This window comes from Ctenopharyngodon idella, chromosome 22 (genome assembly GCF_019924925.1).
Source record: "Ctenopharyngodon idella isolate HZGC_01 chromosome 22, HZGC01, whole genome shotgun sequence".
Taxonomy (NCBI): Eukaryota; Metazoa; Chordata; class Actinopteri; order Cypriniformes; family Xenocyprididae; genus Ctenopharyngodon; species Ctenopharyngodon idella.
The window spans coordinates 5093742-5115570 of NC_067241.1; the positions used below are offsets into that span (position 1 = coordinate 5093742).

Here is a 21829-nt window from a genome sequence, read left to right on the forward strand (position 1 = left end):
TAACAGCAAAGTGACAGCTGGAGTTGAAGGCATAAAGTTTGTCCCATTAAGTAACACCAAGAACAACACAAAACAAACACTTTTGTCCAATCTAGGTCAAGCATGTGAAAGTGAGTGTCACTATGGTCACAGAAGGTAGGGTACACAGTGAACCAGAAAAGAGAGACTAGATACTGCCTAATGCTACCTTCTCTTCGCTCAGTCTATGATATAATCCAGGTGAGACCGTTTAATCGAAGCTTGCCGTGATGTGGATTACAAATAATAAGTGGATTACTATTGTGCTTTTGAGGTTTATGACTAAAATAAGCTCTCTCTTGTTTTATCCTTTCATACAATATGGGGCAGATTTCCAATGAAGTTGAGGGATTTTTAACATCACTTTTACACGAATCACTGCTTTGTCCTCATCAGCATAGATTGCTGCGCAAAGCTGCATACAAGTTAGGGTTGGGTCAGTAAGGTTTTTTTTTTTGTAAAGCAATACATTTAATCAGCAAGGGCACATAACATTTATCAAAAGGTACAGTAAAGACATTTATAATGTTGCAAAAGATTTCTATTTCAAATAAATGCTGTTCCAGTCACCTCTCTTACCGACCCCAAACTTTTATGGTTACTTTATGGTTATGGTGTACATTACTTTTATGCCAAGTTCTATATATAGCGATACATAGCAATTAAGTGATGTTCAATTTTTTTTTTTTTTTTTGTCTGGATTTATAAAGTCACTCAAAAAATAAATTAAAAAACTTTCATAAACTCTTTTCTGGTGAACAGTCCAAAATGCCTAGATGGTGCAACTGTGTGGGGGAAAAAAAATCAGTTCTTAAAAAAATAATGTTATATTATTGTTTTATTATTATTATTATTATTATTATTGTTATTATTATATCTTACAACATTAAAGCAGTTATGTTTCAAAATATTACTATTTGAAAAACATCTGCTAATCAAACCAAAGTCAGCATGGTGTAACCAACATGCAGGAAGCCATTGTGATGTTATGTGAGAAGAAAAACCATAAAACATAGTACCTCTTTTATATGAAATGGCTTTGATATGAAAAGGCAGGTCACATCAGGGCAGGTCAAATGGAGTAACATAAGTAAGTAAGCCCACTTTAAATTTATACAAATTTTTTTATTTATTCATTTATTTATTTATTTATTTATTTTACACCACTTCAAAACATTTGTAGAAACTCATATCAACCATTTTCAAAGAACTTAGCACTTAGAACTAGATTTCTATTTTTCATAATCTCAGACATAAATAAAAATCTGTCATTGTCTCAAAATCATACTTCTACAACATAAAGCTAATATTTAAAAGAATGATAAGGTAAACAACCAATACACAGGCACCATCTATTAGCCACTACGCTGAGCAACAGTGGCCAATGCCTTGAGTTGAAAACACATAGCAACAGAGGACATGGCAGCCATCAAAAAAAAAAATAATAATAAATAAATAAAAATAAAAATACACAAACGTGTGCTATTAGGTTGTAACTAGCAAAATTAATCACCATTAACAGTTAAATTGACAATAAGCATAAGAAAATTTGTTAAGAGCAGGATATGACAATACAGAAAGAGAGAGCAAACGCCTGTCTTAGCTGCACATTCAGTATTCATTTAATGTCACTCAGTTAGCAAGTCAAATACGGATAAAGAAAATAAAAGACAATATCAAGAGTAGAAACCTATGCGGAACCAGAAGTGAAAAGCAGACCAATAAAAGATGGAAACATCTTTATTTTTATTTTTACCGTTCGCTAATATTGCTCGTCTCGTCCATTGCCAATATCTGTTTCAGCACCACCGCGTTGTGTTAGCATCTAAGCTATGTTTGCCTGGGATTTCTGTATGTCTGAAAGACACATACAGCACCTAAAGATGCATTTTTATTTTACAATATATATCTGTAAATAGCAGTCCTTTAAATATCAGAAGCTAATGATTATTTAACATAAGAGTCAACGGTACTCACCGGTGTGCTGCATCCTCTGTCGTTATTAAAACTGAAGCAGCTCGTCGAAAGATCTCGCTTTCTCCAATTTAACGTTATCTGTCAAAGACTCAACAGCTCGTCAGCATCTCGTTGGATATAAGCGTAATTTGTCGTGTAACGTTGCCGGTGTTTACTCCTTTTCTTATACGAGCGTTTGGTTCTCTTGTTTGAGCGGCGTCTTTAAATCCTTCAAATCTTCCCGGACACATCATCTGTTAAAAAACATATTGTTGTTCTTTTCCGCGAGATTATTAGCACGCCTTTCCGCCGGTGAACGTAACATCAACGTATTCACAGGTGTATAGCGTGATGCATCTCTTTATTTTACATAATTTACAAAGCAACGTCCGTCGCTGCGACGTTCGTGGTAGTTCAATCGAGCACGATCGTCTCTCCTTTTTCGGTTAACGACAGAGACGCGCGCGCGCTCGCTCGCTCGTACCGCGTGCTCCAACTATGCGCGCCACCGCCTGTCTGACCACTCGTGGTCGCGCATTGTCCCAGTAAGCGTCTCATAAAACAACAAGATTTGGGCATTCTGATATAATTAATTTACATTTTTATAGGGTTGTTACTTATTGGAAGATAAGGCATGTCTGTCTTTACTTTTGTTTTAGCTTTTCTATTAATAGCCCGAATATCATTTGACAATTCATGTGGCCTTAATTATGAAAATACGGCAGTTAATATTATATATGAGTGATGTATAAATCAAAATATATTATATAACTGAAGCAGCAAAATGTTTTCTATTTATTTGCGTCTTTATGTTAACTGGAAATGTTTCACCATACAGACTAGTAACCTATTTAAGGAAGATTTACTAACTACTTTGGTATAGATGGATTAAAAGGTCGGCTACTAGTACTAATCTTAATAAGACAAAGTAGTCTACTAATAAAAGTACTAATAAGACTGGAATAGGTACATCTTTGTCTGAAGTGAATAGTTAGTTAATATTATTCTATAGCATAATTCGCAGCTTACCAACAATAACAAGTAAATAAACTATTGGGAAAGTGACTAGTAGCAAAGTAATAATTCTAGTGACTAATTGAATGGATAGGCCTACCATCTTCTCTGGAACAAGTGCTAGTATCTAACCTAATGCTTCATGTGTTTAAAACTTGAAATAATGAGAAAATGTCAAATATGGCCAACTAAATCACCACTGGATTACTTACTAGTAATTACAATAAAGTAGGCTACTAACAAAAACGTATACTAGTTTCTAAGGAATAAATATTACAATATATTTCAGACTAATTAATAAACGTAAAAAAAATTATTTAATTAATAAAAAGACAAAAGTATAAAAATACCTCGTAGACCATCGTAGAGCAAATTGATGCAAAATGCCATTTTAAGTTTCATTACAAATTCACCCTTCTCTGCTGCCCTCTAGTGTATAAGAGCAGTAATGCCGCTGTCCATGGTGCTTGTTTGCGTGCTTCCATTCGCTGACAACACACGCGATCCTTAGTTTCGTTGCATGGTTTACTGTGTGCACATGAAACAAAACGAGAAAAACACGCACGGAAATTAAGCGACACGTCACTACATCACGCACGAAAACCACATTGCATTTCAAACAGGCTACGATTTCTCTGGTCAAGCAAGAGGGGATAAACATCTATGTGTGTTTATTATGAGATAAAAAAACGTAATCCCCCCCCCAAAAAAAAGAGGAAAAAAAAAAAAAAAGCAATAAATAATTAAGGGAAAAAAAACCTGCATGATGTATGGGTTGATTCATATCAAAGATTGTTTACACAGTGCATTTCATCAGTGCATAATTTCACTTAGAACAAAAACTACACCTGGAAGAAGATTGGTGCAACTTAATTCAGATAAAGTCTTATGAAACTTACCACAAATATGGATTAGATTAGAAATAGGTAACAACCCCCAAATGAACTCCCCTCTCTGGACATACTTTATTGTGTATATAATTATCTGTCTTTAAATGTAAATTCAAATGCTATCCTTCAGAGCAACCGCTAGACACAGCTTTTATACCGTATCAACTTCACACATTTTAAACTGTATATATATATATATATAACTTTCCTAAACATACTGTTTTAATATTTTAAAAAATATAATAAAGAACAAAAAATAAATTCTTCTTTGGTCAGTTACAACCGTTCTAATTCCACTGGACCAGACAACTTCCATTAACTTCCACTTCTATGTTCATTTCAGATAGCTGAGTCACTTTCTCAATCAAAGCCAATTTTGCACATAGTGCTCCTTGATTTTTGGGTTTGATGTGTTCCTACAGTTCAAAGACCCTGTGAGTCCTTAAGTTTCTAACGGAGCACGCAGAGGAATGCAGCCGTCCATCTCCAGGGACTCAGGCCAGCCTTCATATTTATTACTGCTTTTACTGTTCTTCATTCGCTGAAAGACAGAGAAAAGGTAAAGGTAAAAATCCATGCTTTAAGAATTCTAAACTGTAAATCATCAACCCTGCAAAATGTACTCTAAGCTAAGCTGTTGTTCACTCAGACAAGCTGTTGAAAACATCCACAAACAGCTCAGTTTGCAGTAAAATGTTCTCAAATGTTCTTAAAGTTGCACAAATTAGCCAGATATTAAATTGTGTGTGGGCTAGAATGAAATTGCAAGGCATTTTATTTCTTGTTTTTGCTTTAAAGAAACACAGCAATTGAAGTGGTTACAACATTTAGCAAGATGTTTTAATCCAAAGAGGCTTGCAAATGAGGAATATTAGAAGCAATTTATTATACAAATGTTAAACATGTAGTGCCAAGTTGAGACTAAGCTTGAATGGAATTTTAAAAAAAATCAGAAAATTACAGTAGAAAGACAAGAAAATCTTTTTTTATATACAATTTATTTCTAGCAAGTGTCTTTGATTGTGGTTTAAGTTAAGTACTTGCAGAAGAAGGAGCATTTTGGTGTTTTTAATGAAGGTCGCAATGGTCTCGCATGGAGTTTGGAAGGTAAAAACATATTCAGAGAGAAAGGCACTGATTTTCTGATGTTATAAAACTCAAACTAGATCTGCTGTATTGGGTGGTCATTTAAATTTGGGTAGTGATCATCAAACACTACCCACAGTTTTCTGTAAGGAAAATAGGGATGTGTATCACCAAGAACCTGGCGATACGATAAGCATCATCTATATGCATCGTATACATACAGGTGCTGGTCATATAATTAGAATATCATCAAAAAGTTCATTTTTTTATTATAAATTATTTTTAAAAATGAAACTTTCATATATTCTAGATTCCCCACATGTAAAGTAAAACATTTCAAAAGTTTTTTTTTTTTAATTTTGATGATTAGAGCGTACAGCTAATGAAAGTCCAAAATCCAGTATTTCAAAATATTAGAATATTTCCTAAGATCAATCAAAAAATGGATTTGCAAAACAGAAAAGTTAAAGTTCTTTAAAGTATGTTCTTTTGTGCACTCAATACTTGATCGGCAGGACATATTACAGCAAATGACTTGCTCCTAGCACAAATTACTGCATCAGTGAAGTGTGGCATGGAAGTGATCAGCCTGTGGCACTGCTGAGGCACTATTGAGCCTTCAGATCATCTGTATATTGTTGGATCGACTGTTTCTCATCTTTCTCTTGAAAATATCCCATAGATTCAGGTCAGGCATATTGGCTGGCCAATAAAGCACAGTAATATCATGGTCAGCAAACCACTTGGAAGTGGTTTTTGCACTGTGGGCAGATGCTAAAGTCCTGCTGGAAAAGGAAATCAGCATCTCCATAAAGCTTGTCAGCAGATGGAAGCATAAAGTGCTCCAAAATCTCCTGGAAGATGGCTGCATTGACTTTGCACTTGATAAAACACAATGGACCAACACCAGCAGACGTCACGGCCCCCCCAAATCATTACTGACTTCAGAAACTTCACACTAGACTTCAAGCAGCTTGGATTCTGTGCCTCTCCAGTCTTCCTTCAGACTCTGGGACCATGACTTCAACATGAAATGCAAAATTTACTTTTATCTGAAAAGAGGATTTTCGACCACTGTTCACTGTCCAGTTCTTTTTCTCCTTAGCCCAGGTAAGATGCTTCTGACGTTGTCTCTGGTTCAGAAGTGGCTTGGTAGTCCTTTTCCTGAAAATGTCTGAGTGTGGTGACTCTTGATGCGCTGACTCCAGCTTCATTCTACTCATTGTGAAGCTCTCCCAAGTGTTTGAATCGGCTTTACTTGACAGTATTCTCAAGCTTGCGGTCATCCCTGTTGCTTGTGCACCTTTGCCTACCCAATTTCTTCCTTCCAGTCAACTTTGCATTTAATATGCTTTGATACATCACTCTGTAAACAGCCACCCCATTCAGTAATGACCTTCTGTGACTTACTCTCTTTGTGGAGGGTGTCAATGATTGTCTCCTGGACCATTGCCAAGTCAGCAGTCTTCCCCATTAGTGTGGTTTCAAAGAACAAGAGATACCCGGAATTTATACTGTAGGGATGGTCATTTAATGAAACTCAAATGTAAATATTCTAATATTTTGAGATACTGGATTTTGGACTTTCATTAGCTGTACGCTCTAATCAACAAATTAAAAAAAAAAAAACTTTTGAAATGTTTTACTTTACATGTAGGGAATCTAGAATATATGAAAGTTTCATTTTTTAAAATAATTTACAATAAAAAAAATGAACTTGTTCACGATATTCTAATTATATGACCAGCACCTGTATAGTCAGCGTTCTGACGTAGAACCAACTAGGAGACTGACATGGAAGAGAAGAAATTGTTGAAATTGTTTAAAGTCATTATTTTTGTTGTGTTTTTTTGAACACAAAAAGTATTCTCATCGCTTCATAACATTAAGGTTAAACCACTGTAGTCACATGGACTAATGATGTCTTTGCTAACTTTCTGGGCCTTGAAAGTGGTAATTGTGTTGCAGTCTATCGGAGGCCAGAAGGCTCACAGATTTAATCAAAAAAATTTTAATCTCTGTTCCGAAGATGAACGAAGGTCTTACAGGTGTGGAACGACACGAGGGTGAGTAATTAATGACAGAATTTTCATTTTTTGGTGAACTAATCCTTTAATGAGCTCTCAGATTCAATGTGTTTCCCATGTATTGGATCTTGACTCTTGTCGATCTCCTTAGTGGTTTTATTATAGTGGAAGCCAAAATGAGTCCACACTTCAGCGGGAGCAGGTGTGGTGACAAATCAGGTCCTCCTTGAAATCGGGTCTCTGTTAGGACCCCAAGCGATTACTTTGGCTCAAATTATATTTAATAGGTACTCTCTTTAGCACCTGATTACAATTCCTACAAAATCATGTTATGATAAACTCTGTTTGAACTACATAATGACTATTAATGTCTGTATTAGTTAGCTTATGTACTAGCATAGCATACAGATACCCAAATTAGCTTGATACCTTAGTTTATACATGCATTTGCACTTGGCCTACATGTTTTCACAATCATTTTTAATGTAATTACATGTTAATTTAAATGTTAAATGTCCAAATATTTCAGTTATAAAAAGAATGTAATGATGTTCAATTATTCATTTAATAAGCTATTATTATTATTGGTTAAATTATTAATTAACAGTTTATCAAGTGAAAGAAATGTTCCATTTGTTTTATTATGCACTATATAGTAACCTATCATTTGTATGTACTTAGTATAATCATTAACTGATAGTTGATAGAGACACCAGAATAAATCTATAGTCTTGTGTGCTGAGTTTGATAATGTTAATGCTAGCAATGCACCCTTGCCAGGGTTGTCAGGTCTGTGCAACAGAAGTAGCCCAAAAATAGCCCAATGTGATTTTCTCGATTTGGCGGCCGAATTCTCCACTGAATTTGTACTTCCGGGGGGTGTTTTGGAAATCAACCCACAGAAATATTTTTACTCCCACGGCAACAACTTTAAAGCAGCCCAATTCCGTGGGAAAACCGCAGACTTGGCAACACTGACCCTTGTGCTTCTCCGCGTCGGTTTACGTTCTGAGATAACACTGCCATCTAGCGGTTGGGTTTAAACCAAACATAAAGCCATCTTGGATGTAAACATAAATATTGATACAGTGTTTGAGAATCGATACAGAATCAGCAAACATAATACCGCGATATTCATGCGTATCGATATTTTCTAACACCCCTAACAAAAATCCATTCATCATAGGTACTGTGACAAAAAAACATCAAATTTTATCCTTCAACCTGAGCTTAAATCAAAAAACCATGACAATAATGCATAAGTGCTTTCCATAAGTGCTACCTGTTCAAATGGACTCTTATTCTCTATTCCTTTGGCTCCAACAAACACCCAGCTGTCCCTGAAGCTCAGTTCCTTTGCTGCCGTGCTCCCCAGCTCCTCGAACAGCCGCCGGGCCTCATCATTTAACCTGTGAATGGGTTTAGCACTCTGATTTAAGCCTTGCAGTAATTAATATCCATCTGAGAAACACTCAAGGAAAAGAACCCTGATATGCTCTCGATTCATGAGAGATTAGGACACAAAACAACAGTAATCTGGCTTTAAAAGAGGAGTGCAGAAATAAACAGACTTACTTGGTGGCTGGGTCATCAAAAGAAGCAACAAATACTAGTGTTCCTTCATGGAGAGGCCGAAGAAACTTCAGCAGCTCTGAAACCTCTGTGGTGAAAAGAGAGAAAACACTCATGTTAGGAGCTGATGAGAAAACAGCAACCTAACCAAATTATATATCAGGTCAACTTACCTCCTACCCACATATCAAATGCTTTTATTTCCAAAACATCTCCACTGACCCCTGAAAAATGGAAACATTCCTATTAATACTTATTTAAATGAATATATAGTACATGCAAGCATATCAGTATAAAAGAATTTGAGCTATTTACCATTTACTAAAGCAATATTGAGACCTCTGCCAACATTGTTTTTAGCACTGCTGACAAGACTGTAAGACCAAACAAGTAGAAGTCAAACAACATTTTTAAAGAGCGCTATTATAATTACTCTCATAAATAGACACTTAATTCTATGGTAAAGGTTAGGGGAGGATCAGAAAATGAAATATGAATACGAACAAAACACAGGCATGGAAAGAGCAAGCAACCAATGCCTACTTGCATCATGTTCCCCAATAAGATTATGAGTCTGGTAGTGATGGCCATGAGAAAAACAAAGACGATATAATGAAAACCATTGGAGACAGAACAAGAAATAGGGAGGGAGGTTACATGCAGAGCATAGTGTGCAGCGGTGCCCATGCAAGCTCATTAAAGAGACCGACAGTGAAAAGGTCAGGCAACTTGCATTTTATCCTCCAGACAGATTTTGGGACCGATGACATTGGCAGCACCAGAAGTCAGCCGGAATGCGAGATGTTTGGGGGGACACGGTGCTGAAAGGCCACATTTGTACTTGCGTGGTCGTGGTTCTGCAGGAGAGAAGGTTATTGATTTGAATGATCAGATTGCTTAAATGTTTCTTCTGAAAATGTCGAAGTATGTTTTTAATGCAAAGTCATTTTACCTGGAGTTGGTTCTTCTTGTCCACCTATGAATAATAAAACTTTGTGAATAATCATTAAGCCACTGAGATTGACACACACACATATATATAAAATATAATTGTTATATATATATATATATAACAATCAGAGGTGTAGTTAAGTTGTGAGTGTTTGGGTTTTAGATGACTATAAAACATTTCCTGAAATGATTTAATAGATCTAAACTTTAAATGATTCAAGTTGCTTTCATATTATTATAAAGCTATATTATATCAAATAATTTAACTGTTCTGCATGCAAATAAAATAAGAAATAGCACTTAAAAGTTACAACTGCATGACGCAAGCACTTTTTGTAGGTACGAGGTACAGATCTGATAAGGAATGTTTTTGCTCAGGTGCCTGAAATGTCCATCCAATAGAGCGAGGCTTTGCTCAGCAAGGGGGAAAAAAATAGAGGGAACGTTGCATAACAATGTTACAGAGCTGAGTTGCTTGTAGCAGATTTGTTAGTTTACTTTTAAAGCTACTAATGGAACTACATATTTTATATGCTCTCTAAAATAAAAGCATTGGCCATGGAAAAACCTGTATCATATATAACATCCTTACCACTAAAGAGCATCCGCATCAAGGAGTTCCCATCCCCTCCTAGCATAGAATTTGCTAGAAGCCAGGTGAAGCCCAAAAGAAGTACCAAGGCAACAGCACGCAGGGTCACTGGGAAATACAAAAGAAGGAAATAGCATTTGAATGCCATTGTGAGAAGAAACTTATCTAGCCCATGATATGCACGGAAATGCACAGACCTGCAAACCTCATGGTAGACAGATGTCAGAATCTGGTCAGCAAATGGCCACTTTTAATATTCTGTTTGGAGTAAGCGAGACAACATTTATGACAAAGATAAGCAAGAGCAGAGCCTAACTATTCAGATTAAACCCCTGAGGAACATTCCAAAGAACAAGTTTCAGAACCCGGTCATTCAGGAAATGTGGCTGTTAACAATTAAATTGCATAAGTTATACAAAAGTTTGACTCCTATTTCTGCTTACAATTTTAAAACATTTTAATACATTTAGCTGGACATTTAATGGCTAACATATGTTTAAAACCACTTCTATGACATTACACCTGTTAGTCATTTGGGAAGCAAGCCTTCGTGGAATTGAAACCTAGACAACAGCTTCATACTCAAATCTGTTAATTTAAACAAACATATAAACAATTGATTTGTAAACCGGAGCACAATCATTGAATCAAAACGCACATTTCACACAAATAAAAATAAAATACCTTTCAAAATGTGGAGTGACCCAGTGCAGCAGATTTGCAAAACAGCTTGTCTCTTGGGGTGTAAAAGTATCACGACTAAGTTAATTTATTCGCGTCCGAAGCATGTTCATCTTAAAACCAGAGTCGACTGGATTATTCGGCATCAAATATAACGAACATTTAACGAACACACAATTCTGTAGTAACGAAATATACTTGGTCGCTAACCTCTAGAAGCGTCTACTGCCAATACACCAATCCCGACGACAATCTTCCGGTTCGGTGTCCAAAATGATGAGCACGTGGTTCTTCTGCGCATCCAGTATGCAAATATCATCTCTTATGATCCACTTCCTAGAGATAATTTAGATTCGATGTAAATTACATTTGACCCATGCAAAATAATGTTATTTATATGTAGTGAGAGTATGTAACGTTAAGTAAAATACACGCCTACATTCTTTAATAATGTAGGTTTGAGATATTAAGCAGAACGACGTAAATAAATATACAATAACAAATATGTATGAGTGTAAATTTGTCAGTGACAAAGTAATTAATATCCGTTTAAAGATTTATTATTAAAAAACGCAGCCCGGAACCATTCTCCACCAGCCGGTGTTTAATCCGGAAAATAACACACATGCATACTACTGTCATGACCATGGCTACTCTTACTAAAGCTTTAAAACCAATCTTGGGAAGGCAATTGGGAAATACAGCAAAGGCAAGGCATTTTATTTACACAATATGACCTTATAAATACAAATAATAATGCAAAATTGTTTATCAACGCGTCATATTAACGTGACATTTTACTAAGACAAGGTCAGAGTTAGCTTGCTAAATATCAATTTATGTATTAGTCCGCATTATACATGTATTTTAGCTCACTCAGTTCGCTTCCATATCTGTTCATTTATATTTCAATTTAAATCGGGACGTTTAATCAGTGCGATTGGCGACATGATTTCAGGATGAAATCGTGGCTTTGAAAAACAGGCATGATGTGAGGGGTGCTCTAATATGTTGTAATGCTTAATCGGTTTGTTTTTGTAGGTCTTTGGCGCAGCAGTCAATCAAAGAGGAAAACCTACATACACAGTGGGTTGCTGTCTTCAAGATGGCAGCGAATAATGCCTGTCTACATTAGCTTAGACCTGTATTAGTCATGTGCTAGTGACTTTTAGATCTATCTCTCTATCTGTTGGATATGATTATTGGTTATTCATTGTTTGAATGAAAAGTATACTTTATGGTAATATTGAGTGGAACAAAAACATTTCTTGAGCTTAATGATGTTCTCAACGTATGTTATTAAATAATGAATTCATAATTCTCTCTCACTAACTCTGGATTTTTTTTTTTTTTAAATATTCTTCACCTCCGGTGGTCCTCTGTCTTGAAGGGACAAATCATAGTAAGTTTGGAGTAACATAAGTAAACATAGAAAGCATGGCGCCAAATACCTCAGTTATTTCCATGATTAACATGCACATGTAATAGAGCCACTGAATGTTAATCATTATGTTTGTTTGCAGCCTCCTCCTGCTAAGTATGGAGGCCGGCATACTGTAGCATTGATTCCTGGAGATGGGATCGGACCAGAGCTGCTCAGCCATGTGCGGGAACTCTTCAGGTTTGTCATATCAATACTTTCAACAATATAATTAATATCTGGTAAGAATGTGTTGCCACTCTAAGATTTTCTTATTGAATCACAGGTTCAGCTGTGTTCCTGTGGACTTTGAGGTGGTGAATGTAAATTCTTCTTCAACCAGTGAGGACGACATCAACAATGCCATTATGGCCATTCGGCGCAATGGAGTTGCTCTAAAGGGTCTGTGCATTCAGCTACTAATTGACAATGTTCCTCTATTATTAGTGAGTTTTTATTCAACAAACTGTTTATATTCAATCATTTTCATCTTTTTTTCTCAGGGAACATCGAGACCAACCACACAATGCCCCCTAACCACAAGTCAAGGAACAATCTTCTACGGTAAGGTTGAAAGACAAATAATTACACAAATAGTATATTTATAACAGCTTCATCAGATGTTTATGATGCTGTATTAAAAGTTGTTGGGCCCCTCAGTTTGAGTTTGATGACTGATGGCAGAGTGCCTCAGATTTGGCCTCCTGCCCATCACTGTGTGTCTAGACCGGTTCACCTCAGTTCACTCTCAGCACAGCTGTCTCTCTCGCTCTCTCTCAGCACGAGTCTGGATCTGTATGCCAATGTGATGCATTGCCAGTCGCTTCCTGGAGTCCAGACGCGCCACAAAAATATTGACATCATCATTATCAGAGAGAACACAGAGGGCGAGTACAGCAGTCTGGAGCATGAGGTCAGGAGTTTACTGCACCCACTCAACAGACCACACAGCTCCACCTGTTTCTTGCACTTCATAACGACTTTGCCATGCGATTTGGCAAAGGCTGCAATTATTTTATGCGCAGCTTGTCAGAGCTGTACGGCTCTGTCATCAGTAGTAAATGCTTCTCCATCTGAAAGCCAGAGGGCGTTCTTGCGCAGAAACTCCAAATATGCCCTGCCTCAGAAGTAGATAACGTGTCATTCCAGGAAATCCCTATGGGCATCATACTATGGCAGTAGTTGAATAAACAGAAGATTGAAATGCTTTGATTGATTAAACATGACTAATAAACACATGACTGCCTTATTCAAAGCCACATCATCTCACAGAAGGATGCTCAACTGTGGTTATAAAGTGTTATAACGTTTTTCAAACGTACATTATAAGCGACTCAAACTCGCAGTGCTTTCAGATGGATTAGCATTTCAAGCCATACTTCATTGACAAGCTGCGCATAAAAAAATAATCGCACTAAGAATTGCGCTTAAGCACGATTTCAATCTTATTTTTCTAATCATGCAATTAATTGTGCAGCCCTAAGATAAATACATTATGTTCATATTGTTCAAAAGTTTGGGGTCGGTATAGGATTTTTAATGTTTTGAAAGAAATCTCTTATTTATTTGATCAGAAATTCAGTAAATACAATACAGTACATTTCTGTTTTCTTCTTTATATATATTCAAAAATGTAATTTATTTTCAAAATTAATTATATTAATAAAAATGTAATTTGTTTTTAAAATCATTCTATATGCTGATTTGATTCTCAAGAAACATTTCTTTTTATTGTCAATGTTTAAAATGGTTGCTTAATTTCCGGAGAAACCATGAAAAAAATGTTTAAGATTATTTGATTAATAAAAAAGTTTAAAAACAGCATTTTCTATTTTATTTGAAATTGAAATCTTTTGTAACATTATAAATGTTTTTACTGTTACTTTTGATCAATTTAATGCTTCCTTGCTGAATAAAAGTATTAATTTATTTCAAAGAAAAAAACATACTGACCCCAAATTTTGAATGGTACGGTATAGTAAAACATTCATCATTTTGAATATTTGTTTATCATGGAATAATAATAAAATAAAATAAATTTAAAAAATGACAAAAAAATGGCCAGAAATAATTTAATAATTGGATATGATTGGTTATTCACTGTTTGACAGAAAAGTATACTTTATTATACTATTGAAGTGAGCTTAAGAATGTTCTCAACATAAGTTATAAGATAATGAATTGGTATTATATAGTAAAAACATTCATCATTTTTAATATTTATCATGGAATAATAATAAAATAAATAAATAAAAAATACAAAAAAGGTCAAAAATAATTTAATAACTTAGAGTATGAGTATGTAGCATATGAAATACTCTGTCATTTAGAACAATCAGTATACTATACAATGAGTATATATGTATACTGTATGTGTGCATATGTGCATGATGCCTTGAACACAAAAAACTTGCTATGTCCCCTACTTGTGTGCAAAATGTTTTTTTCCTGCCCATTTTACCCATTTTTCCTACCCATTTTTTTTTTTTTACTAGAGTAAATAATCATAATTTTCTGTGTGTTTCAGAGTGTATCAGGAGTTGTAGAGTGTCTGAAAATCATCACAAGGAACAACTCCCTCCGCATCGCAGACTATGCCTTTAAACTGGCCCGAGAGAAAGGTCGCCGCAGGGTCACGGCTGTCCACAAGGCTAACATCATGTTAGTTAGTCTACTACTTGTTGTCTGTACAATTAATTTACAGTTGTCACAGCAAAGAATGTGTTAATAATGTGTTCTCACTTTCTTCTCTTAACAGGAAACTGGGGGATGGGCTGTTTTTGCAGTGCTGTAAGGAGGTGGCCTCTGGGTACCCTGACATTGAGTTTGATAGTATGATTGTAGACAACACCACCATGCAGGTGAACAAATAATCAAACAAATCATGCTGACAATTTTGATGTGAAAACAAAAGAAGCCCATTACTATATTTACTGTGGTTATGTTGTTTGTTTCAGCTTGTTTCCAAGCCCCAACAGTTTGATGTCATGGTAATGCCTAATCTCTATGGCAATGTAGTCAGCAATGTGTGTGCCGGGCTGGTGGGTGGACCTGGTCTGGTGCCTGGTGCCAACTACGGACGAGACTATGCCGTGTTTGAAACGGTTGGTATGAAGGAAAACCTGAGTGATTAGCACAATCCTAAATTGCAGAAATTTTAAAGGTCGTCCCCTGATGATAATCCTTTTATTATTAGAGTTTTAGTTTTTTTGGCCACAGTGTGAATAATAATTGTAGTCAGCCATGTAAACAGCTTTAAGTCTAAACAAAACCTAATACGGCTAGCACCCACTTACCTACACTGCTGTTCAAAAGTTTGGGGTCGGTTAGATAAATGCTGTTGTTTTAAACTTCTTATTCATTGGAGAATACAAAAAACAAAACAAAAAAAACAACAACAAAAATGTTTTTTTTTTATATATATATATAATATATATATAAAAATAATATATATATATACACTATATTGCCAAAAGGGACGCCTGCCTTTACATTCACATGAACTTTAATGACATCCCATTCTTAATCCGTAGGGTTTAATATGGAGTTGGCCCACCCTTTGCAGCTGTAACAGCCTCAACTCTTCTGGGAAGGCTTTCCACAAGGTTTAGGAGTGTGTTTATTGGAATTTTTGACCTTCTAGAAGCGCATTTGTGAGGTCAGGCAGTGATGTTGGCGAGAAGGCCTGGCTCACAGTCTCCACTCTAATTCATCCCAAAAGTGTTCTGTCAGGTTGAGGTCAGGAGGCAGGCCAGTCAAGTTCCTCCACACCAAACTCGCTCATCCATGTCTTTATGGACCTTGCTTTGTGCACTGGTGCGCAGTCATGTTGGAACAGGAAGGGGCCATCCCCAAACTGTTCCCACAAAGTTGGGAGCATGAAATTGTCCAAAATGTCTTGGTATGCTGAAGCATTAAGAGTTCCTTTCACTGGAACTAAGGGGCCAAGCCCAACCCCTGAAAAACAGTGTTTTCCACCACTGCATCTGACGCTTTGCATTGCATTTGGTGATGTAAGGCTTGGATGCAGCTGCTCGGCCATGGAAACCCATTCCATAAAGCTCTCCACGCACTGTTCTTGAGCTAATCTGAAGGCCACACGAAGTTTGGAGGTCTGTAGCTATTGACTTCTGCGCACTGTTCGTCTCAGCATCCGCTGACCCCGCTCTGTGATTTTTACGTGGCCTACCACTTCGTGGCTGAGTTGCTGTTGTTCCCAATTGCTTCCACTTTATGATACCACTAACAGTTGACCGTGGAATATTTATTAGTGAGGAAATTTCACGAATAGACTTATTGCACACGTGGCAACCTATCACGGTACCATGCTTGAATTCACTGAGCTCCTGAGAGCGACCTATTCTTTCACAAATGTTTGTAGAAGCAGCCTGCATGCCTAGGTGCTTGATTTTATACACCTGTGGCCATGGAAGTGATTGGAACACCTGAATTCAATGATTTGGAGGGGTTTCCCAATACTTTTGGCAATATAGTGTATATATGTATATCACGTTTCCACAAAAGTAATACACAACACTGTTTTTAACATTGATAAAAATAAGAAATGTTTCTTGAGCACCATAGAAGAATGATTTCTAAAGGGTCATGTGACACTGAAGACTAGAGTAATGATGCTGAAAATTCAGCTTTGCCATCACAGGAATAAATTAAATTTTTAAATATATTAACATAGAAAACAGTTATATTAAATTTGTAATAATAGTTCACAATATTTCTGTTTTTACTGTATTTTTTGATCAAATAAATGTCACATTGGTGAGTATAAAAGACTTCTTCCAAAAACATAAATAAAATCCTATAAGTAGAAAAAAATAAAAAATCCAAACTTTTGAACGGTAGTGTACTTTTCAGCAAATCAGTCACAACTGCTGGGTGAATGTTACTTCACCTAGGCTGATTAATATTCATAAGCCAGAGTTCATTACATGCTTATGTTAACTTTTTAAATAGAAAGATAATACATTTTCTCTTCCTCCATGCAATGTATTGGATCGGCATTATTCATAGATTTTAAAGGAATTATGCTTGTATAGTATTTCTCTATTGAAATTGAGCTATATCACTGAAATTGAAATGCAAATATCGAGTGACATTTGAATGTCTGGCATTAAATAGGCCTATGTTATAACAGGCCACCAGGAATACAGGAAAGAGCATTGCCAACAGGAACATCGCCAACCCCACTGCTATGCTGCTTGCCAGCTGCCTCATGTTAGATCATCTAAAGTAAGTGAGGAGCTCATGGGTTATTTGCTAAGCTCTTATGATGGTAATTTTGCGGATTTTCTGGTTCTTTGTTAGCTCTTGTATCTTTAACTTGATTGACAGCAGAATTTCCCTGTTGTAAAAAATCAGCTAAATATGCACATCATTTTCTAGCAGTATAACTATAGTGCTATGCTTAGGATATGTGGCTTCTTCTCTTCCTCTTCTTCTTCTTTTTTAGGATTCATGACTATGCCACCATGATCCGAGGTGCAATTCTCACAACTATGAACGAGACCAGGGTCAGTCACATAGATTCTTTCTAACGTATTAACTCTACCTGTACACATTTTACATTTGGTCTAGCATGTCGTTTATGACAGATTTTAGATCACAACTTACTTTAGTGAATGAGTATACTGTCAGTTGTGAAAACCTGCATATAATGTTACCAGTTAGACCAGTGCTTCCCCATACATAGACTTTACTTGGGCGGGCCACCCAGGTATATTAACAGCCACCGCAAAATCGCAAGGGGGCGCTGTTGTGTGATCTACAGGCCCGCGCTACAGCGCTTCAGAGTGCTTCAAAGTGATTCTCAATCAATTAATAGCACACATTTATTCCAAGAGATTGCTAATAAACTTGAGTTGATGAATTATGACAATGTCTACTTTATGGCCTTTATATAATATGTTTTAGACAGTTGTAAGAATGCATATTTTTATATATATATATTATATAATTTGATTACCATTTAATTCATAGTAAATTATTGTAGTCTCTTGCTGGGATGCTCCCCCACAGCCAGAAAGAAAAGACTAAGAACATATTATTCAATATATAGATTTTACTAGTATCAGTAAAATCTGTGTCCCATTCACTGAGATAGACATAGCAATGCTGTAATTTTGCATAATTTACAATGCATAATATTAGTATGTAATTAATTTTAATTACATAGGCTACTATTACATTTAATTTCAAATTTCAATCACACATTATTTGTTGTTTGTCACATATAGTAGACCATTTTTTTGCCGTGGGTAATAGGAGGATTTTCCACCCGGCTACCACCACAAATATATTTCAAACCTGTGGGAGGCACTGTAGACTGAGACATTCTTAGCATTCTTTGGATTTGTGCATGAAAGAAGTGTTTGTAGTAATGAGTATTTTTATTTGACTGTGTATATCATGATATTGTTACACTACTACTACAAAATTTTGGGGTCTGTAAGATTTTTTTGTTTGTTTTTGAAAAGTCTCTTGTACTCACCAAGGCAGCATTTATTTGATAGAAAAATACAATAAAACAGTAATATTGTAGAAAACTATTAATATTAAAATAACTGTTTTATTTGAATATATTTTGAAATGTAATTTATTCCTGTGATTGAAAAGCTGAATTTTCAGCAGCATTTTCTCCAGTCTTCAGTATCACATGATTTTCAGAAATCATTCTAATATGTCGACTTGCTTCTTAAGAAACATTTATTATTATTATTATTATTATTATTATTAATGTTAAAAACAGTTATGCTGCTTAATATTTTGTGGAAACCATGATACATTTTTTTATTATTATTATTTTTTTTTTTTTTTAGGATTTTTTGATGAATATAAAGGTCAAAAGAACAGCATTTATTAAAGATCAAAAAAAATTTTTTTGTTTTTTTACATTAAAAATATATTTAATATAAATTTTCATCAATTGAATGCATCCTTGCTGAATAGAATAAAAAATCTTACTGACCCCAAACTTTTGAACGGTACAGTATATGTGCCTAAAATTGAAATCCAAAAATACAGTATCTTATAGTAATGTCTATTTAGGTAAAATTATTATTTTATATCTTTTTTTTTTTTTCTACAGTTTATAGACTATAGTTTTCCGCTTGGTGCCAGATCTTTTTTTTATTGTACCAACACGAGTCCTTTTAGGAGCATTGCTTATATTTCTACATTAGGTTCTTAATTCCAGGCAGTATTTTTACAGTTTTAACAAACCGTATCAAATAATTTACAGAGGATGAGTTCAACAATTGATGTTCTGTCATATGTCTAAGCATGTTGTAATGTGTTCTGTAATGTTTCTTGTTGCAGTTGCACACAGTTGACATTGGGGGGCAGGGCACTACCTCAGAAGTAGTTCAGTCTATCATGAGGCTCATCGAGAGCGGTGGTCCCCTCACCACTGAGATCTAAGCTGAGTCAGCATCACTTCACAACTCTTTGGTACAGAGCAGTTCTTGTACAATATATTTTTTATCAATCAGTCTATAATCCATGGCAAGGAGTAACAAACCTTAGTTATTGTAAATGCCATTTCCTCTTTGGTAGAGCTGTTAATGTTTCATCTCAACTTTCTCAAAGTTCTCTTGCAATATGTCACATCCATCTATGTGTTCCTTGTTCTGTCTGTGTTTTTTGATGCGGTTCTGGCTTGCACCAATTTCTTTTCCCTTTGCAATTTGCTTTCAGATGCATCAGCTTCATAAGGACATCTGCACTTCATTTTATGACTCAATAACATGCTTTCACTTGAGACAAGAGATTTATTCTTGAATCCAGCAGCCTTTATGGGGATCAGGGGTGGAGATGGCGTCACATGAACTTCAGTCCCAAGAAAACGATTCTAGATTCATTTGAAATGCAGCATACTTCAGCATTGTGCTTGTGGTGTTTCTTGGGCATAGTGGTCTTTCCTCGGGAACTGCAGAGCTTTTAGATTTATCATATTGTATTTAAATGGTTATATTGTTTTAAATGCTATGCTAATGCAGTATTTATGATGATGTTCTTGCATTGGGTTTCTGTTTTTTGCTGCTCAATTGCATTCCAAATTGTATCCGTTCTTACCATGTTATCCACAAACACAATGTATTCATTTTGGGTTCATAACTTTTATGTTTACTTCATTAACCCTGAATAAGATGAACAAAACTCCAACTGTCCATTTACAAAATTATACTTGTATAAACTACTGCATTTTACTTTTCTAACTGCCTTACAGTGTTGGGTGTTTAAATGGACTTCATATTCTGGATGTCCATCAGATGATATTTTTTTCGTTAGACTTTATACTATAGTATTATTTAAGCTTAATACTTAATGTTGGTCTACTGTTGCATCATTTAGTTTGGACCTTTATGTTAATTTACTGTCTTTTGATATGCAGTGCTTAATTGTATTATTGGTAAGTTCTCATCTGGCATACTGTCATCTTTTGAGTTAAACATGCACATTTCACATCAAACATGCAAGTTCATGTAGTTGTCATGCAGTTTCCTTAAAGGGTTAGTTCACCCAAAAATGAAAATTGTCATTTATTACTCACCCTCATGCCGTTCCACACCCGTAAGACCTTCGTTAATCTTCGGAACGCAAATTGAGATATTTTTGTTGAAATCCGATGGCTCCGTGAGGCCTACATAGGGAGCAATGATATTTCCTCTCTCAAGATCCATAAAGGTACTAAAAACATGTTTAAATCAGTTCATGTGAGTTCAGTGGTTCTTTATTAATATTATAAAGCGACGAGGATATTTTTGGTGTGCCAAAAAAAAACAAAATAACGACTTATATAGTTTCAAAACACTGCTTCAGAAAGCTTCGGAGCATAATGAATCAGCGTGTCGAATCAGCGGTTCAGAGCGCCAAAGTCACGTGATTTCAGCAGTTTGGCGGTTTGACACGCGATCCGAATCATGATTCGATACGCTGATTCATTATGCTCCGAAGCTTCCTGAAGCAGTGTTTTGAAATCGGCCATCAGTAAATAAGTTATTTTGGGTTTTTTTGGCGCACCAAAAATATTCTCGTCGCTTTATAATATTAATATTGAACCACTGTACTCGCATGAACTGATTTAAATATGTTTTTAGTACCTTTATGGATCTTGAGAGAGGAAATGTCATTGCTGGCTATGGAGGCCTCACGGAGCCATCGGATTTCAACAAAAATATCTCAATTTGTGTTCCGAAAATTAACGAAGGTCTTACGGGTGTGGAACGCCATGAGGGAGAGTAATTAATGACAGAATTTTCATTTTTGGGTGAACTAACCCTTTAATTAGCATAATTGTAATACCATAAAGCAGTTGTTCGCAGCCTTTTTGACTCCAAGGTTGCCCGCTGTCCACATTTGATTTTTTTTTAAAATATATATTTTATAATATAAATTTTATTTGTAAGATTTTATTTATTTGCATGACTTTTCCAGGTCTAGAAGTCACACTTTAAAATTTAAATCATTTTAACTCATCTTGAGGCCCCCTAGTGGGTCTCGGTCCCCCCCCGGTTAAGAAACACTGCTGTAAAGGGTTAAAAAAACTGGACTGTCTCATAAATCATTAATGGTTTAAAGGTAATCCAATGACATAATGAATAAAATG

General features: G+C 35.6%; 3 protein-coding genes across 10 annotated transcripts in view; 1 reads left to right on the forward strand and 2 right to left on the reverse strand.

Annotated features, from left to right (window-relative positions):
• Positions 1–3209, reverse strand: part of si:dkey-151g10.3 (serine/threonine-protein kinase WNK3) — a 53975-nt gene extending 50766 nt beyond the window's left edge. For all 8 annotated transcript variants that reach the window (XM_051879275.1, XM_051879274.1, XM_051879269.1 and 5 more), the window contains exon 1: positions 1996–3209. The gene's annotated coding sequence lies outside the window, so the exon portion shown is untranslated. The remainder of the gene's footprint in view (positions 1–1995) is intronic.
• A 720-nt stretch (positions 3210–3929) lies between these two features.
• On the reverse strand, positions 3930–11072 carry fam3a (FAM3 metabolism regulating signaling molecule A). The gene is made up of 10 exons (XM_051879276.1): positions 10791–11072; positions 10304–10364; positions 10107–10214; positions 9516–9539; positions 9297–9420; positions 8879–8937; positions 8737–8787; positions 8567–8651; positions 8274–8400; positions 3930–4419 (listed from the first exon to the last, which is right to left on the reverse strand). The coding sequence occupies exons 2-10, from the start codon at positions 10314–10316 to the stop codon at positions 4321–4323; spliced, it is 690 nt and encodes a 229-aa protein (XP_051735236.1). The 5' UTR covers positions 10317–10364; positions 10791–11072; the 3' UTR covers positions 3930–4320.
• Positions 11073–11418: 346 nt separating this feature from the next.
• idh3g (isocitrate dehydrogenase (NAD(+)) 3 non-catalytic subunit gamma) lies at positions 11419–20643 on the forward strand. The gene is made up of 14 exons (XM_051879277.1): positions 11419–11496; positions 11829–11873; positions 12178–12189; positions 12311–12408; positions 12494–12609; positions 12711–12771; positions 12988–13120; positions 14735–14868; positions 14966–15068; positions 15165–15311; positions 17360–17454; positions 17675–17735; positions 19540–19671; positions 19918–20643. The coding sequence occupies exons 1-13, from the start codon at positions 11428–11430 to the stop codon at positions 19639–19641; spliced, it is 1176 nt and encodes a 391-aa protein (XP_051735237.1). The 5' UTR covers positions 11419–11427; the 3' UTR covers positions 19642–19671; positions 19918–20643.
• Positions 20644–21829: the final 1186 nt, after the last annotated feature.

Excerpts from the sequence above, each read along its gene's own strand:
- idh3g (XM_051879277.1), top strand. The coding sequence starts at position 11,428 with ATGACCATGGCTACTCTTACTAAAGCTTTAAAACCAATCTTGGGAAGG. Across the intron at positions 14,869-14,965 it reads GTCCACAAGGCTAACATCAT|GAAACTGGGGGATGGGCTGT; the intron begins GTTAGTTAGTCT and ends TTCTCTTAACAG. Across the intron at positions 15,069-15,164 it reads TAGACAACACCACCATGCAG|CTTGTTTCCAAGCCCCAACA; the intron begins GTGAACAAATAA and ends TGTTTGTTTCAG.
- fam3a (XM_051879276.1), bottom strand. Across the intron at positions 8,401-8,566 it reads TTTGATGACCCAGCCACCAA|GTTAAATGATGAGGCCCGGC; the intron begins GTAAGTCTGTTT and ends ACCCATTCACAG. Across the intron at positions 4,420-8,273 it reads ATAAGAGTCCATTTGAACAG|CGAATGAAGAACAGTAAAAG; the intron begins GTAGCACTTATG and ends TCTGTCTTTCAG.